Raw genomic sequence first — 17,516 nt, forward strand, 5'->3', positions numbered from 1 at the left:
TTTGCTATTTTGTTTAAATAGTTACATCATCCCTGGGAGGTTTTTTAAAACACCATTTCACCAACAAGGAAACAATTTCAGAGGGGCTAAGTGACTTGCCCTAGGCTATAGAGCTTGGAAATCATAAAACCTGACCTTGTGTCAAGGGTCCAGAGGTTAGAGCCACAAGAATCAATGGCCTTAATCTCTACTTCCATGAATTTTCTTGTTTCTGCAAATAGAGGGCTTCTGAGAAGCTGAGGAATGGTTAAAATTTTTAGACCTGTGAGAACCCAGAAAACTGGCCCCAAGTGACCCACCGCTGACCCACTCTAATGGCTGTGTTGTTACACAGAACTATCCGTGATGATGGAGATGTTCTATAGCTGCACTGTCCAATATGGTAGCCACAAGCCACATATGATGGGGAGCACAAGAAATGTGACTTGTGTGACAGAGGAAATGATTTTTTTAACCGTATTGAATTTTAATACATTTAAATACCCATATGTGGCAAGTGGCTGCTGTATTGAACAGAGCAGCTCTGTGGCTCCTCTCACTCACAGCTTGTCAGGTCTCCTGGGCACCACAAGATGGAAGTTCTAAGAAAACTCATGACTTCCTAGGGCAGGCCTCAGTGTGAACGGAAAAATAAAATAAATTTTTCTTACTCCCAAGCAAAGGCCATTGCTCTGATCTTGAAACGTTTTCAGCTGGAAGAGAGAAATGGCCATTTCCAAAACAAATGACCTCTCCCCATTTCCCCTCCTTTTAAAAGAAAAAGATTAAACATGTAAAGGGTCTCCCATTAAATTACTTAGGAAAGGTTGCCACATTTTCTGGTGACAAATGCCTTTGGCTTATGATGACACAAGGACTCAAACATGGTAGAAAGGAAAAACCAGAAGGGTAACCAAGAAGAGGCCCCACACTCTCCAAAGTATCATAAATCAAGGAAATAGACTCAAGGAGCTAACAGCTTCCAAACATTCTTCCTCTTGAGCTATTTTAAGCAACCAATACACACAACCTTTCAGAGGCAATTTCATTCACACTAACAGAAAAGAAGCAATGTGCTTCACAGGGTATTATCTTGAAACACACAGAGAAACAAATACCTACCCCGCAGGTCTCAGACCCAGCTGGCTGGCCACCCCATTGGGAGATGTTACTATTTTCAGGCCCCTAATGGCTCAGTTGTTGAGATGCAGCAAGGGATGCTTTGGCCTCGCTTCAGTTACTCTTGTCCTCTTGGGCCAACCCATTCATTTCTTTACTCAGGAAATCACTGCATGTGCTTCGTTCCCACCCAGACCACTCCTGAGGACAGGAGGAGGAGACCACAGGGCAAATGAGGACTTCAGAGCTCAAAGAGACTGGCTGTGTCACTGACTAGCTATGTCACCTGAACTTCCCTGAGCCTCAGTATTTTCAGCTGCAAAATGAGAGTAAGAGTATATATGATGGTAAGAATCACATAACATGCATGAAGCACATGGGCTGGGGCCTGGTGCTTTGTAAAAGTTCAACCCACGGTAGGTCTGTGCTGGGTATCAGAGTTGAGAATTCAGTCTCTTGGCTTCTCTGGCTGGGAAGGGAACATACATGGTTAAAGAGTAGAGAATCGGGGGTAAGGCTGACTAGGTTTGATCACAGTCTCTACAACTTATTACCTGTGTGACCGTGAGCAAGCTACTGAACCTCTCCGTGCCTTTGTTTCCTCCTCTTAAAGATGGGAATCACAGTAGTCACTTCATTTACCAGTGGGGAAAATAACATCATATGGTGTCACTCCTTTTTTAAAAAAATTAATTTATTTATTCATTCATCCATTCATTTTTTGAGATGGAGTCTCACTCTGACATTTATTCGTTTTTTGAAACAGAGTCTCACTCTGTCGCCCAGGCTGGAGCGCAGTGGCACAATCTCAGATTACTGCAACTTCTGCCTCCCCGGTTCAAGTGATCGTCTTGCCTCGGTCTCCCAAGTAGCTGAGATGTGTGCCACCACTCTGGGCTACTATGTTGCTCCCATTTTAGATCTAGCCATGCCCTTTCCCAGTAAACCTAACAATTAAAGTTTTTCTAGAGTGTTCTTTGGTGATCTCTCCAGATGAGTGAGTTAAAGCAGCGGTGGCTGTGAAGTGAAGAAAAGTCACCATCCTGGGTGGGGCGAAAAGATACACTCCAGAACAAGGATACTTTTACCACTAATAATAGCTAACGCCTGCATGCTCACCATGTACCAGGCTCTCCCAGGAACACTACCCACATGGTCTGGGCCCCATGCCAGACCATTTATCCATTTATTTCAGAATTTCTGGAGGTAGGGCCTTAAGAAAGACAGACAGACAGACAGACAGACACACATGCGCACACACTACCCACATGGTCTGGGCCCCATGCCAGACCATTTATCCATTTATTTCAGAATTTCTGGAGGTAGGCCCTTAAGAAAGACAGACAGACAGACAGACAGACACACATGCACACACACTACCCACATGGTCTGGGCCCCATGCCAGACCATTTATCTATTTATTTCAGAATTTCTGGAGGTAGGGCCTTAAGAAAGACAGACAGACAGACAGACAGACAGACACACATGCACACACACTACCCACATGGTCTGGGCCCCATGCCAGACCATTTATCTATTTATTTCAGAATTTCTGGAGGTAGGGCCTTAAGAAAGACAGACAGACAGACAGACACACACACATGCGCACACACTACCCACATGGTCTGGGCCCCATGCCAGACCATTTATCTATTTATTTCAGAATTTCTGGAGGTAGGGCTTTAAGAAAGACAGACAGACACAGACACACAGACACACACACACACACACACACACACACACACACACACACACACACCCTTTTATTTTTAAGCTATCCAGGTAATGCTAACGTGAATCTTGGATTGAAAACCACTGAAACAACAACCCTATGAGCTAGGAACTATGGCAACCCTATTTAACAGAAGAGGAAAACTGAGGGGCAGAGATAGTAGGTATCCAGCTGGCAGTCAGACAGTGGCAAGCCCTTCAGACCCCATCTCTTAGCATCCCCATGCACCCTGACCCTTCTGAACAGCAGAGGTCAAAGCATCCAACAGGCACTTGGACACTCCCAAACCATTTGGACACCACTCCAAGCCCCCATGCCTTCTCAAATCATCTAAGAGTGTTCTTTTTTCGGCCAAATTTCTGACCCAGAGTTGACCTCAAGGAATCCAAAGCTGCCTGAAAAATGGAGTCTTGCTTTCCCAGAATTGAAGGACACAGACACAAAGTCACAATGATCCACAGAACAATTGGACTAATTAAACAGGCCCCATTTTGATGGCAGGAAACAACGGAGTTGATGATCTTTATTAAAGGCGGCTGGCTGCCTACAAAGAAGCTAGAAAGCAAAATTCAGGGGCTCTATGGCCATCAGCCAAAGATTATAAGACTGAATATTAAATCTCTATTGTCTGAATCTGTACGCAGCCCTGCTGTACTGAGCCCACCCTCTGGAAGGGCAAAGAAGGGCAATATTTCAATCCATCATATGACTAATGAAGTTCAAGGTGGCCTGTCTCCCAGCCAACCTCCTTTTTTTTGGAGACAAGGTCTCACTCACTCTGTTGCCCAGGCTGGAGTGCAGTGGTATGATCGCAGCTTACTGCAACCTCTGCCTCCTGGGTTCAAGCAATCCTCCCACTTCAGCCTTGGAAGTAGCCAGGGCCACAGATGTACACCATTATATGCAGATAATTTTTGTATTTTTTGTAGAGATGGGGTTTCATTGTGTTGCTCAGCCAGATCTTGAACTCCTGAGCTCAAGTGATCCACCTCCCTTGGCCTCCCAAGGTGCTAGGATTACAGGTCCGAGCCACTGTGCCTGGCCCAACCTATTTGATATCTGTATGTGATTTGAAACAGACAGCCAAAACCACACTGGGATCTTTGATGCAGTCCTGCTTCTTCTGTACATAGCTTTTCCCACTTCAGACAATGGCCACTCCCTCCTTCCAGTTGCTCAGACCATGGCAATCTGGTGTCACCCTTGATTCCTCTCTCATACCTCACATATCCAAGCTGTTGGCAAATGCCAGTGGCTGGTCTCGCTGCTTCCACACTTGATACTAAAGTCCATTTCCAACACAACAGAGAGTCACCTTGCTGAAATACAAATCAGATCAAGTCACTGTGCTTAAAAGTCCCTCCAATGCCTTCCAGCTTACTCAGAACTAAAAGCCAGCCAATCATTACATGATGGCCTAACCCACTAACCACCCCACCACTTCCTCTCCAGCCACATCTCCCACCACCCTTGCCCCAGCCACACGCAAGGAGCGTCTTGGTGCTCCTCGAACCCACCAGGAACGCTTGCTATTCCCTCTGCCTGGAGCCTGTCTTCTCCAGCCAGGCTGGCCTTGTGATTCGCCTTGCTCTGCCTCATCATCCACGGGGCCTGCACCCTGCCCTCCTTCAGGCTCCTTTTACTCATCTGTTGCATCACCAGTTCCTGGCACAGAGCCCAGTACACAGTCCTCAACAGATATTTGTTGGATGAACAAACGGATGTACCCCAAACAGAACTCCTGGCCTCTCCCCTACCTAGTCTTCACGCTCCCACCCCCACCATCATCATTTGTCTCCTCAAAGACCAGTGTTGTAAAAAACACTACTTAGGATACCTTACAAGCACCCACTGGACAGGTGGGAGACATTGTGATGCCTTCTCAGAGGCAGCCCTACCCCTGAAGACTTCTCACCTGCTACTGAATTGGGTCCCAGCATAGTCCTGGCCTGCCCAGCTTGTACTTCAGAGGATTCCGTCTAGAAGAACAGCTGCAAGCAACTTGCTTCCAAATTGTGTCCCCATGTAGAACTTTAATTACCCAGATGCTGAGATGGGTTGAAGAAGAAACAACCAGGTCCCTGGCTTTCACAAAACCAACTCTTTTTTTGCTATATGTTCTGCCTCTCCAGAAGGTTTCATTGATTTTCAACTTGCGATTTGAAGGTGGGTGGGCCAACAGGGAAAAGAGACAGACAAGCCACCCCATTTCCCTAGCCTCTCATCCTACCTGCCCATAGCCCCATTCAAGCTATGTGATGGTGAAGTAGAGCAGGGTTCAGAGCCTGTATACCTCGGAGCATGGAGCTCCGTGTCTCAGCCCTCAGTATTCCTGGCAGCTTGTCATCCTCAGTTACTCTCATTTTCCCTCCTCTTTGAAACACCGGCCCTGCCAACTGCAACAAACAGCATTTAAAAATATCCTGCTGGATTATACAGCTCTGCCTTCGAAATTCCTCACAATGCCTGTCTCTGTCCCTGATCGTATAAAGAAGGGTGTAGCACATTTAATTTTTTTTTTTTCTAGCTGCTCCCCTGCTATAAATACCCAAGTCTGGGTAGGCGGGCTTCAAGGACAGGCTGTATGAAGTCACCTCGAAGCTGGATCTCACCACAGTGCCGGCCTGCCAGGGCCTGGGTGCAGCTGTCAAGCACTGAAGCATGAGGTCGGCCAGAAGCATGTAGCACTCATCTTTTTGGGGAAAGGGGCACAGGAAAACCTAAGTACAATCATCACAGTTAATTTTAATATTAAATATTAAAAAGATGGTGTCTGGCCCTATTACCAAGCCAGGTCTTCAGAGAGCTCATCCAGTACCACCCTGGGCTGTTTGTTTCCCAAGGATACCAATTACAGTGCTTGACCTTAGGAAAATGACTGCACGGTGTCCAGGTGGGGTCTAGAAACATTATCAGAGACAGAAAGGCCCTGGGGAGTATAGTCCACCTCTCCACACCACGGATAAAGAAACAGAGATCCAAGAGATGGAATGATTCACTCCAGGTCACCAAGGGGGCAAGCTCCACCCCAGAATTTTCTGGACCCAAATCCTCATCTCTCTGTACTAGATTGTTCTGGATGCTTGTGGATATACACCCGCTTGGTGGGTGAGCCTCAGGCTTCTTTATTAATAGCTCCCCACACAGCAAATACTAATTTTCATATTTTAAAAGGTACAGACTAAAAAGAGTTACAAAGCTTTCAATAAAAGCTTGGCCTCCACTGCAGGGAGGGTTTCATGCACTGAGAGGCCCCTTTCACTCTCTTTGAGGTCCAGTTTAATGTCTCCTCAACTCTAACCTTGTATGTCCAGAATTCCAACTTTAGTTTTCCTGTTTAATTTTTCCATCATGGGCCTGACTCTCCTGAGCTTACTTTAAGAAAGCAAACCATGGGCCAGGCACAGTGGTTCACCCCTGTAATCCCAGCACTTTGGGAGGCTGAGACGGGTGGATCACTTGAGGCCAGGAGTTTGAGACCAGCCTGACCAATGTGGTGAAACCCTGTCTCTACTAAAAATACAAAAATTAGCCAGGTGTGGTGGTACACCTATAATCCCAGCTACTTGAGAGGGTGAAGCAGGATAATCGCTTGAACCTGGGAGACACAGGCTGCAGTGAGCCAAAATTGCACCACTGCACTCCAACCTGGGTGACAGCGTGATACTTCACACCAAAGGGGGGGGGGGGAAGAACCCAAACCATGGGCCTCAAGTCACTAACTACAAATGACTGTGTATATATTTTTGCAGTATGTTCATGTTTTTTACGTTTGTCAAGTGACAAGAACATTCCTTCATAACACTGGAGTCAGGAAAAAGACCAATGCCCGAGTTATTAGCTAAGCCATTGATGACCTATCACATTTTATTATTGTCAGCAGAATTCAGCTGCACCTTAGGGACTCCAATTCAGATGACAATTGGCTCTAAGGTGGTTCCATGATATTAAGCATTTAATATGCTTGAAATCTTTATTATCAATGCTCTGGAAACACATTAACTAGGAATTAAACTGTAAGCATCTCTGAGAATTGAGCTCTTAGTTGTCCAAAATAATAAACTGGAAATTGAATATTGTAGATATTAGTCAGACTTAAAGCAAAAGAGAAGTTCTGGGACCATCTTATCTCACCCTGCTTTATGCAGCTCTCTCCTTGCACTAGTTAGAGTCCTGCTTTGGCAAGAGTCAATCTCATGGCCTCAGTTAACAAGTTTGCCAGTCTCGACCTTCATTCTGTCCTAGGATTGCTTTGGCCTAAAGTGCTGTGTTCAGGGCCATGGAAGAAATGCAAAGTCAGAGCCAAATTCAACAAGAAAAGAAGGTTTGATAGAAGCCTTGTTCTTCATCCCCTCTCAACCCAAGTTTGCTTGGTTAAAGTCTTCTTTTATTATTTTTACTGCTAGGGCAGCAGATGAGTGCATTTTTGAGGTCAAGTTTTCAATCACCAAGAGGAGTAATGGAGGTCTGGGGCCGTGGTTAAGATGAGCTAGGGAGAAGACACACTCAATTTCTGAATTATGAAAATAAGTTTTGGAGAACTCTCATCCTGCACTCTGGCAGGCTTCTTAACATCTGGATAAAAGATGTGGGAAAGCTTTCCTTTTTCCTGTGTTATCTCCACTGTTCCTGCGTGTCATGTATCTGAACCTTCCCTCCAAGCAGGAGAACTTGCTGTTCTCCAACATACACGCATTGGCTTCCAGGTCTTCACTCACACTGTTCCCTCTGTCTGGAAGCCTCTGGGAGCTCTTCATCCCCTCCCCCCTCTGCAGTTGCAGCTCTACCTGCCCGAATCACTGGCACACCTGCCACATCCTCCACAAAGAAACTCTGACTTCCTTTCACCCACCCAGCCAGGAGTCATCTCTTCCCTTTAAGCTCCTTAATCACCAGAAGCTTCAAGGTCCCCAACTATGGCATGGAAGTTATTTATATCTACCTTCCAGAGGGGCTGGGAGGATTAAATGAAACAGCTCCAGAAAAGCACCCACGATGGGGAACCAGCGATGTAGACTAGACAGTGGAGTCTATCACTAATGCTCCCCTCTTTGTTTGAAGGTAGGGACTACAAGTTTCTTTGTAACTAACTGTATACATGCTTTGCTTTCCCTCCTAGATTCTAAACACTTCTAAACTCTAAACAGGCAAGAGTCTTGTCCCCAGCTAATCTGTCTCCATTACCTTGGATGTAGCTGGCGCTCAGTGAGTGAGCAGCTGATTATGATGCCGGCGTGGCATTTCTCGGACGTACTTGGGCTGTGTTCCCTATGTATCTCCTCCCAGTCCTGCATGCAGCTCCAAGCACACAACCAAAGCTGCAAAACCATTTAGGCCTTTTTTAAAACAAGCAAGAAGACCGCAAAGTATGTTTACATGACAGGCCAGCAAAACACAAAACACCTGCTATGTCTGTCGCTGAGGACTTGGCGGCTGCCACAAGCGGGGTCTAATATCCACAGCAGAATTGCTCTCTGGGGGCCTGGAGCTTTGAATGTGCCCTGTTGCTGTCATCCTGGCAGAGGTGGGCTTGAACTCAGAGGGAGAGATCTCATCTCTCTGCCCACTGCCAGACAACTTGGTGTTGGGGGCAAGGACCATAACTGAGCAGGGTGCAAGAGTGCTTTTTCCAGATTCCATAACTTCCTCCTACCTCCAGAAACAAACTGTTAGTCACCAAGGAAAGCCTTGTGAAAATACCCTTCGCCCTGAGACTTGGGTCATGATTCTCCTTGCAATAGAGACTTTGGCAAAAATTAACACAATCAGTGCAACCAACACAAATTTGTTGAAAATAATAATTAGGGGCCGGGCGCCATGGCTCATACCTCATGCCCAATCCCAGCACTTTGGGAGGCTGAGGTGGGTGGATCACGAGGTCAGGAGAATCGCTTGAACCCAGGAGGTTGCAGTGAGCCAAGACTGTGCACTCCAGCCTGGGCAACAGAGTGAGACTCCATTCCAATAATAATAATAATAATAATAATAATAATAATATTTTATGTGCCAGACAGAATGCAAAGTCCCTTCCAGAAACTCTTATAAAATCCTCACAACCATCCTATGAGTTGGGTACTATTTTCAGTCCCATCTTATAGAGTGGTGTTTCACAACAACGGGTGGGTGAATTTGCTTCCAAGGGAACATCTGGAAAAGTCTGGAGACATTTTTGATGGTCTCAACTGGCAGTGGCAGAAGGGTGCTATGAAGCATCCTACAATGCCCCAGATAGCCCCATGACAAAACAGTATCTGGTCCAAAATGTCAATAGTGCCCTGTGATGGAGGAAGAAACTAAGGCTTGGAAGTGAACCAGCTTGCCCAGGGTCACACAGCTCCCGCGTGAGGTTATGAGGAATTACAGCCAGGCAGCCCCACCCCGTGCTGTGCTCTCACCAGCAAGCCCGGCTGCATCTCTCACATCCCAGGGCACTGAGTATGCACAAGCACAACAGTATGTGTATAAGCCCTTCATTTTACAGTAGAGGAAATAGAGACTTAGAGTGAATTGCTTGAAGGCCTGGGTCAGTAAGAAGCAAGCAATTTGGGACTCAATTCAGACTCCAAAGCCTGGGCCCTTCAGCGCTTTATTATGTCGCTGACTCATTCTCTCCCTGTGCTCTCAACACTTAGATGGAGTCAGCAGCCAGATACCATGGGAGACTTGGAGGAAATCAAAGCCCCCTTCATAAAGGGTCTTCTGCCAACTCCTGAACAGGTATGCCAAGCACCCTGAGACCCGTGACGTACACTCAAATCCCTCTTGGTACCTTCTGTCCTTCACGTATTCACCTTTGCTGAGCTGACTCACCCCTCCTTTAGAAGAGCATTGCAGTTGACTCTGCCGTTTCTCTATTTGGCTGAGCTTATCGGTCACCAACAGGTGACACTTGTAAAGACCTTCCTGGCTCTCTGTGTCTCCTTCTTCCACCCTCAGGAGCAGCAATGATGGCTCTTTAAAATCAGTGGCACCTCCAGGGTGGAAAGAGCCAGCAAGCAGCATTTAAACAGAGGAACAGCATCCTTTGGAGGAAGATACACCCCTGGGTGTCAGTGCCTGCTCTTCCACTGTGGTCATGAACACTCATTGGCCCAACAAATGTAAAGGGTCTGGACACTGTAGGCCATTAACAAACAAGATCTGTAACAAGTATTGTTCTTGCTATGAGTTTGACCCTAGCTGCCATTTGAAGGGGGCCAAGTATTGACCTGTATTTGCTACCTTGGATTCTGTAATTCTTTACAAGAAAATCACAGGCTTACAGCTTGAGCAAAATGGGACTTAGTCCTGGCCCAGCCATTACTGAGCTGTAAATTCTGGACTCACAGAGACCTCTCAGTGAAAGGACACACATTCACAGAATTCATATGGGGAAAGCTCACGGATGAGAACAAGCTTGAGGTGCTGCAGAAAAGTCAGACCTATTACTACAGCTGCAGAAGAGGAGAAATAGAGGTGAAGAATCTACCCCCTGTCCTGTCTGGCAGAGGATAAATATTAACAGTGAGGTGGCATAAGGACAAAGCTGAGGAAGTGCAGCAAAGTGTCTCTGGTTTGTTTCATCCCATTCCTGGGATGCCAACCCAGGAATGTCTTCGCAATTGATTATCTTGGTTCACTTCTCAGACTGGAGGCAGATGGAGTGGGACACAGATGTAATCTCTTCTGAGCAACAGTCATCAACATAAATTGTCCTTCGGGGCAGCTCTGTTGGCAAGGGGGCCATTGGTATTTCCATCCTTAAGGAAAGCTTCAACTCAATCCTCCTGTTGACTTATCTGCAGCCTACTGCACTAGTCGTCTGTTGTGAAGCCCTTCCTCTTCGAGTATTATACACTGGAGGCATTCTCCTAATCTGAAAACTCCCCTATCTTATGTCTTGTACATCAAAGTCAGACTTGGGAACACCGCTGGAAATCAGGGTAGCCAAAGGTTTAATGTAGCCCCAAATGCTGACTCTCTTCATCAATAACAACTTGGAAATTTTCTGCCTTGGTACAAATGGGGGATGATTCTTCTGATGTATCAAAGGAATTCAAATGTAAATTTTAAACTTGTATAGTGGAATCTACCATTTGCCCAGCATTTATAGCGCACTTATTGTAGATACTATGAGAGATACAAGGAAGACTGTGAGCCCACAGTTGGATGGGAGAGACAGACACAAGCAGGAAATGGTTTAAGAATATGCCGTGGGTGCTGAGGAAGCATCACAGAGGGGTGGCTCTTCCAGTTTGGGGAGTCAGGTATATAGCTTTCAGAAGGAGGAAGTGGAACAACCCTACCTCGTTCCTCTTACTACTTAAGACTGGGATTGCCTTTCTCAGGCATGCAAGAAAAAAAAAAAGTAAGTTTTCATTTCCAAAGCTTGCTTTGTCTCAGTTTTACCAAGTCTCTTGGCTTTAATGAAATAGTTAAAGAAATGGGAAGCTGCCCCCATCCTTCAGATGACCCAGGTGTGGAAACTGATTAAACAACACCTAATAAACTCAATCGACCCTTGCTGCTTCAGCTGATTCTCTCAGTAGAAATTCATCCTGCAGTCACATCACTAAGTCAGTCCTTCAACCAGAAGAGGTTTTATCCCCGCTCTACAAGCAGCCCTTTTCTTTCTCAGCCGTAGGTGAGATGCTGAGACTTGTCTCAGCTGGTGAATAACTAAATAATTTGGAAAAGTCTTCAGTCACTGTTTTTGGCCTAAAGGTCCTTAGTAGTACTGATATTACTGGGTCTTATGAATAAACCTTCAAAGAAGCCTTGCTTGACTGTCATTTAAATTAGTCCTGTCACACTATCCCATTAACCTGCCCTTAAAAAGAATTTTTTTTAACAACATTTCCTACTAAGAGTAAATCCTTGTTTACTTTTTCTCATTTCCTCTACTGGATTATAAGCTTCATGAGAGGAGGGCTTTTCCCCTGTTCACCACTTAGTCCACAGCACTTTTAACAGTGGTGGGTACAGGGTCAGTGCTCAATAATTGTTTAATGAATTTACTATTTATTGAGCATTTACTCTGTGCTAAGATCTTTAAATCTATGTTCTAAGTTAATTCTCATACCAATCACATAAGCTACATGCTCTTATTATGTCCCATTTGCAGATGACAAAATTGAAGGTTAGAATGGTTAAGAAATTTGCTCCAGGCCACTCATGAAAATGGCAAAGGTATGTATGGTCAGGCATATGTGGCTCATGCCTGTAATCCCAGTACTCTGGGAGGCTGAAGCGGGAGAATCGCTTGAACCCAGGAGTTTATGGCCAGCTTGGGCAACATAGCAAGACCCTGTCTCTACAAAAATAAAAATTAAAAAGTTAGCTGGTGTGGTGGCATGTTCCAGCTACTTGGGAGGCTGAGGCAGGAGGATTCCTTAGAACCCAGAAGTTCAAGGTTCCAGTGAACCATGATTGTACCACTGCATTCCAGCCTAGCTAACACAGCAAGACCCTCTCTAAATAAGTAACAAAATAAAATAAATGGCAAAGGTAGGTTTCAAACCCTCATAGTGAAGCCAAAGTCTTGTGTATGTTACCACTAGGATAGAGCAATCCTTTTGTACACCCTGGATACTTCTTTGGAACAAGAATATTCTCACCAACATCCTATCATTTCCTTAAGAATCTAGAAATTGAATAGGATTTTCTAAAATGCCACAGACACTCACAAAAGCTTAGTAAGAAAAATGACCAAGAAGAAACCTGGCAGCAATGCTCAGCATCAAAATCACATATGGGGAGTGATGGGGGAGGGGAGGGGAAGAGAGGAGAATAGGGAGGGAGATGAGTGGATAGGAAAAGTTTCTATTTTCTGCAAACTCCCTGTTTATAAATACTACTCTACTAAATTGGTTTCTCTACCTCCCTAAGGAAGTCATGAAGATATCATCATTTAATGGCATTGCCATGGGATTGGGGACATCAATACCAAATGAGCAACAATATATAACTCCTGCTGCTCTACAGAGCTGGGAGCATGTTTTATAAACACTGTGGAACTTTTATTATCCCTCTTTTGCTGAGCAAAACTATATTCGTCCTGCATTCTGAATAATGGAAAGGAATAGATGGATTAGAGCCCTTAAATTCTTAGTTGGAAGACATTAAGTTTAAAAGCCCTATATAGCTGAGTCAAATGCATGTGCCCATGCTGTATAATTAGCAGGCATAACAACAATAAATATAAATTTCAAGGGAAGACCAGCAGGACAAGAATTCTAACCAGCACTCTCCCTCCCATATGCAGTCATTCCCAGTTGGTCTTCAGCTGTGTAAACTGTAACCTTGCTGGCCTTGGGGTAATTTTAATATAACAAAGGTTTGGGCCACTCCATTTTGTTCCTAAGCAGTTTATGCTTCCCTCTGAAGCCAGCTTTCAGGCATAAGTAATTCATTGCCCCTCTACTAAACATTCATTTCACTTTGTCTAAATGGACTTAATAAATCAGCCTGGTTATTGTTTAGTGTGGCCACCCCCTGGTTTTCATGTATAAAAAATGAGCATCCAGTTGCTAAGTGGAAGTGAATGGTCACCTCGCCTGCAAGTGAGTTCCCTGGAGACTTGAGAATGTACAGAGGGAGACACTTTGGCTCTGAGCATCCAGGGAGATTTGTTGTCTGCCACAGAGAATCTTGCTGTCTTGACTACCGAGGCTTAACGAGGATTGTTTGGAAAGGTGAGAGGGTAAGGAAGAGGTTAAAACATGGGGTAGTGGCTGGGTGTGGTGGCCCACACCTATAATGCCAACACATTAAGAGGCTGAGGCAGGAGGACTGCTTGAGCCCAGGAGTTTGGAACCAGCCTGGGCAACATAGCGAAACCCTGTCATTATTAAAAAAAAAAAAAAAAAAAAAAGAGGGAGGTAGGTCAAAAGCCCAACTTATAAAGAAAATCCTAAGGAATGCTGGCCCTAGATAAGAAATAGTTATTTGGTTGGAAGCCCTTTAGCAGAAGACACCTGTTTTCTAGCAGTTTCTGGCTACTTTGCGTCTTCAGGGTATCCTGGGCAGGGAGTTGCTCTTCCTTCCTTCAGTTTGCAATTAGAAAAGCTGGGAGAAGCGTCTCAATGTGCTGGGCACCTGTTCTGCATGAAAGATGCATTTTTGTTTTGTTTTGCATCTACGGTTCCACCCTTATTCTTGTTTGTCTTACAGAGTTAGGTCATCAGTCTTTTCTCCTAGGAGCCTTTACTTCTTTGAGTTCAGTTTGGGCCTCCCCTCAGCCAAAAGTATAGAATTCTTTCCCTCAGCTATGACGACTGGATGGAAATTCCCCTGCCCGCCACTTCCTGCCCTGGAGCTGGTGTTCCCAGTGCTGATGCCATAAACCTGAAGCACAACAAGCAGCTGTGACATCATCAACTGAGATTCGGGACTGACCTTAGCTCTGACCTAAGAGAAAGAAAATTAACAAGCAAATGCTCTTCAATTCCAGCATCTCCTTTGGCAGTGCCAGAATTTAAAAACAAAATCAATAAATGTCAAAGTAAGCCATGCTGGGTATATAGAGTGTCTTCAAAATGGGCCTAACATGTCAACTGTTCTCAAAAACTGGACGAGAAGACCAACTCACATATGGGGAGTTATAGAGATCTTATGCTTATATTATAGCATAAGATCTCAGAGCTATAGTCTAGTAAGAAAAACAAAACAAAACAAACCCAAAAAACAAAACTGTTTCTTCTCTACCAGTGGCTAAAACCTTAAAGGAGCCTACCTGGATTCAAATTCCAGTTTTGTCATTTAGCATCTGTATAATTTGGGCAGATTATTTTGCTGGATACCTTCCTTTCCTTATCTGTAAAATGGGCATAATACTATACAGTAAGTACCTATCTAATAGGCTTGCTAGGAGTATTTGAGTTAAATAGAAAGTGCTAAGAACAACGATGACACATTAGGTGTTATTTTACATTTCAGCTATTATGATTATGTTAAACCACATGTTGACTTCTTTTATCCCTTTCCATTTTATGCCCCTCAAATGACCTTCCAATCAGATTGTAAGGCTGTTTAATGTAATACTATTCTGAACAGTTTATGGTGCTGATTCCTGAAATTGAAGTCTCATTGGCAGTTTGCCATTGAATGCAATGTCACACCCCCTAATATTTTCAGGGAAAAGGTCAAGTGCTTTGCTTCCATCCTTTGCACTAAATCCACACCATCTTCAGAGAAGTGCAACCACCCAACAACGGTTCCTTTCCCAGATTTGACACCGTGCAGTTACCTATCCCTCCATATCTTTTCTCCTTGATGGGCCATCACTCTTTTCTAGAAGGAAGATTTAATACAATGCAAGGTTTTAACCAATGGCTCATTTGGTTGGTGACAGCTTGGAAAATCAGACCCCAAGAGAACAATCCGTGTTACTTTCCTAGGAAGGGGAGTCAAGGGTTCACAGGTTTCATCATTCCTAAGAGCGCACCACTACCCTTCCATCCCCCAAGAGAGCACCTGATGGAGTCCTTCAGCCCAGCAAAGCACAAGGCACAGCCTCAGATCTTAGGCTTCCCACTCCCCTCCCCCATCTCACCAAGGCTCAGATCTTTAAGTTGGGACCCTTTGGCTGCTGCCATTGAGCTGGGGAGAACTAGGGGGCGGAATCAGTCAATCTGCACAGCTGTTGTCAGCAACTAGAGACCTAGTCCAGCCCGGCAAAGAGCTACGGGGCAGTAAGTTTCACTTCAAGAGAGGTTCAGGAAGGGCTTGGTCAAGAGGTTCAATCTCTCCCAATCAACGAACAGCCCCAAGATATTAGTCACGATACCCCGCAGAACAGGGTAGAGATCATTGATGACTTTACCCTCCGAAAATCAGTTACACTTAGGACAATCCCTGACAAGTGCCGTTAAATGAACCCCATCCTCAGACCAAACGCTTTCTCCCAAAGTACTGGCACAGCCACCAGCTTTGTCCTAGGAAATGCACTCCCCCAGTAGCCCAGGGCAGGATTTCTCGCCTACCCCGTCTGCCAGTCGGAGGCCCGCGCTCTTACCATTGGCGTTCTTGCCGCAGATAAGATGCTCATAGGGCTGCAAGACGCCCCAGAGCTCGGCGTCGTTGTTGATGACCATCTCCAGGGCCTCAGCAGATACCTCCCCGCCTCCGACCCCTCCGCCTTCAGGGCTCTGGCTGGCCAGAACCCTGGCCCGGATCTCCTCCACCAGGTTCTCCATGCAGGCGGTGAGCGAGATGGCAGCGTACTCGTGGATGCGCACGGAGATGCGGGTGTCCACCATCCAGCGGAAAAAGCGGCCCACTGAGAAGGTGAGGCCGCAGCGCGCGGACTTGCCCCGGCGCAGCCCGTCGCCGGCGCTCATGCTGTACAGGGACAGCGCCTTGACGGCGGCCAGCGCGCAGCTCTCGGCCAGCGCCCAGCTGTGCACCAGGCGCACGGCGCTCTGCACCTCGAAGCGGGTGCACTTGGCGTGCAGCACACTCAGGCGCTGCGCCTCGCGGGCCACGCGGATCAGTGCCCTGCGGAGCAGCCCGGCCAGGCGCCTCACCGCCTCGGCTGAGAACTGGGGCAGCCGCCGGCCACCCGCCCCTTTGCGGAGCACCCGGGCCACGTCTCCCTCGGTCCAGGGGAACTCCTCCAGCTCGGGGAGCCGCGGGCAGCGCGAGAAGAGGTCGGCCACCTCGGGGTCCTCGGGCAGCACCGTGTTCACCGTGTCCCAGCTGTTGTGGCGGCTATTCATGGAGCCGGAGTAGCACCACCAGGCCGCCCCGCGGTGCTGCTGCGCCGAAGAGTTGAGCGCCTGCGAGTTGGACTTGGAGGACGAGAGGCTGAGCGAGCGGCACGAGTCCCCGGCCCCATACCCGGAGTCCAAGGTCAAGTCCTCCAGGGTCTTCAGAGTCGAGCTGTACGTCCCGGCCATGGGGAGCCTGCCGGGGGCGGCGTCGCCGAGCGAGGGGCGCTCACAATTCCATGCCCTCTTCTCCAAGTCGGCAGAAACAGGCTCTAGGCTCTCCGGGCCGCCCTCCTTCCTCTCTGCGCCGCGGGGCTCGGCGTCCGCATTGCCTGCCCGGAGGCCGCGGGAAGGTGGGCGAGATCCGTGGCCAGCCGGAGCCCCAAGCGCCCGGCGTCCCAACTCGAAGCTGTCACTGGAAAGACCCCCGCCGTTCCCTCTCGGGTCTCCCCCTTGTCCGTCTCTAATTCCCGCAAGCAGAGCGTCAGTCCTCCACAGAGAAGGAATCCCGGGAGAACAGGGAGACGGCGACGGCGGCGGCGGTGGCAGAAGGAGGAGGTGGCGGCGCCGGGCGCAGCGCGAGTCCGGGACCAGCCGGCGAGAAAGCGCTCGGCAAACTTCTGTGCGGCGCGGGTCCGCGGCACAGCTGGGTACCCGGGGGCGGCCGACATGCAAATAACCCCGGGCGGCTCACCAATCGGCGACCTCGATGGGCGGAGCTGCACCAATGATCTCTGAGGGGGCGGTCACTATGCAGATTTCACTCAACCGCGAGTGAAACCCCGAGGCGGCGGAGGCGGGGCTGGAGGCCGAGGGTGGGGCGCGTGGCTGGGATGGGGTGGGATCTGAGCGGTGTTGGGGGAGGGGGAAGGTCGAGCGAGCGAACTGGGAGGTGGAGGTGGAGAAGGGAAACGATAGCTGCGGAGCTCACAATTTAAAGAAAAATGCAAAGGAAAAGCCACAGTGCGCTGCCACCTTCCCGTCACCCAGGTTTTGGG

General features: G+C 47.3%; 1 protein-coding gene across 2 annotated transcripts in view; it reads right to left on the bottom strand.

The window, feature by feature from the left end:
• The window catches only part of ABTB2 (ankyrin repeat and BTB domain containing 2), a 206,790-nt gene extending 189,650 nt beyond the window's left edge, over positions 1-17,140 (bottom strand). For both annotated transcript variants that reach the window (XM_054240748.2, XM_009007907.4), the window contains exon 1: positions 15,825-17,140. In XM_054240748.2, coding sequence (XP_054096723.1) covers positions 15,825-16,707 — 883 coding nt within the window. In that variant the 5' untranslated portion in view covers positions 16,708-17,140. The remainder of the gene's footprint in view (positions 1-15,824) is intronic.
• Positions 17,141-17,516: the final 376 nt, after the last annotated feature.

The sequence above is a fragment of the Callithrix jacchus genome, chromosome 10, assembly GCF_049354715.1.
Source record: "Callithrix jacchus isolate 240 chromosome 10, calJac240_pri, whole genome shotgun sequence".
Lineage (NCBI taxonomy): Eukaryota > Metazoa > Chordata > Mammalia > Primates > Cebidae > Callithrix > Callithrix jacchus.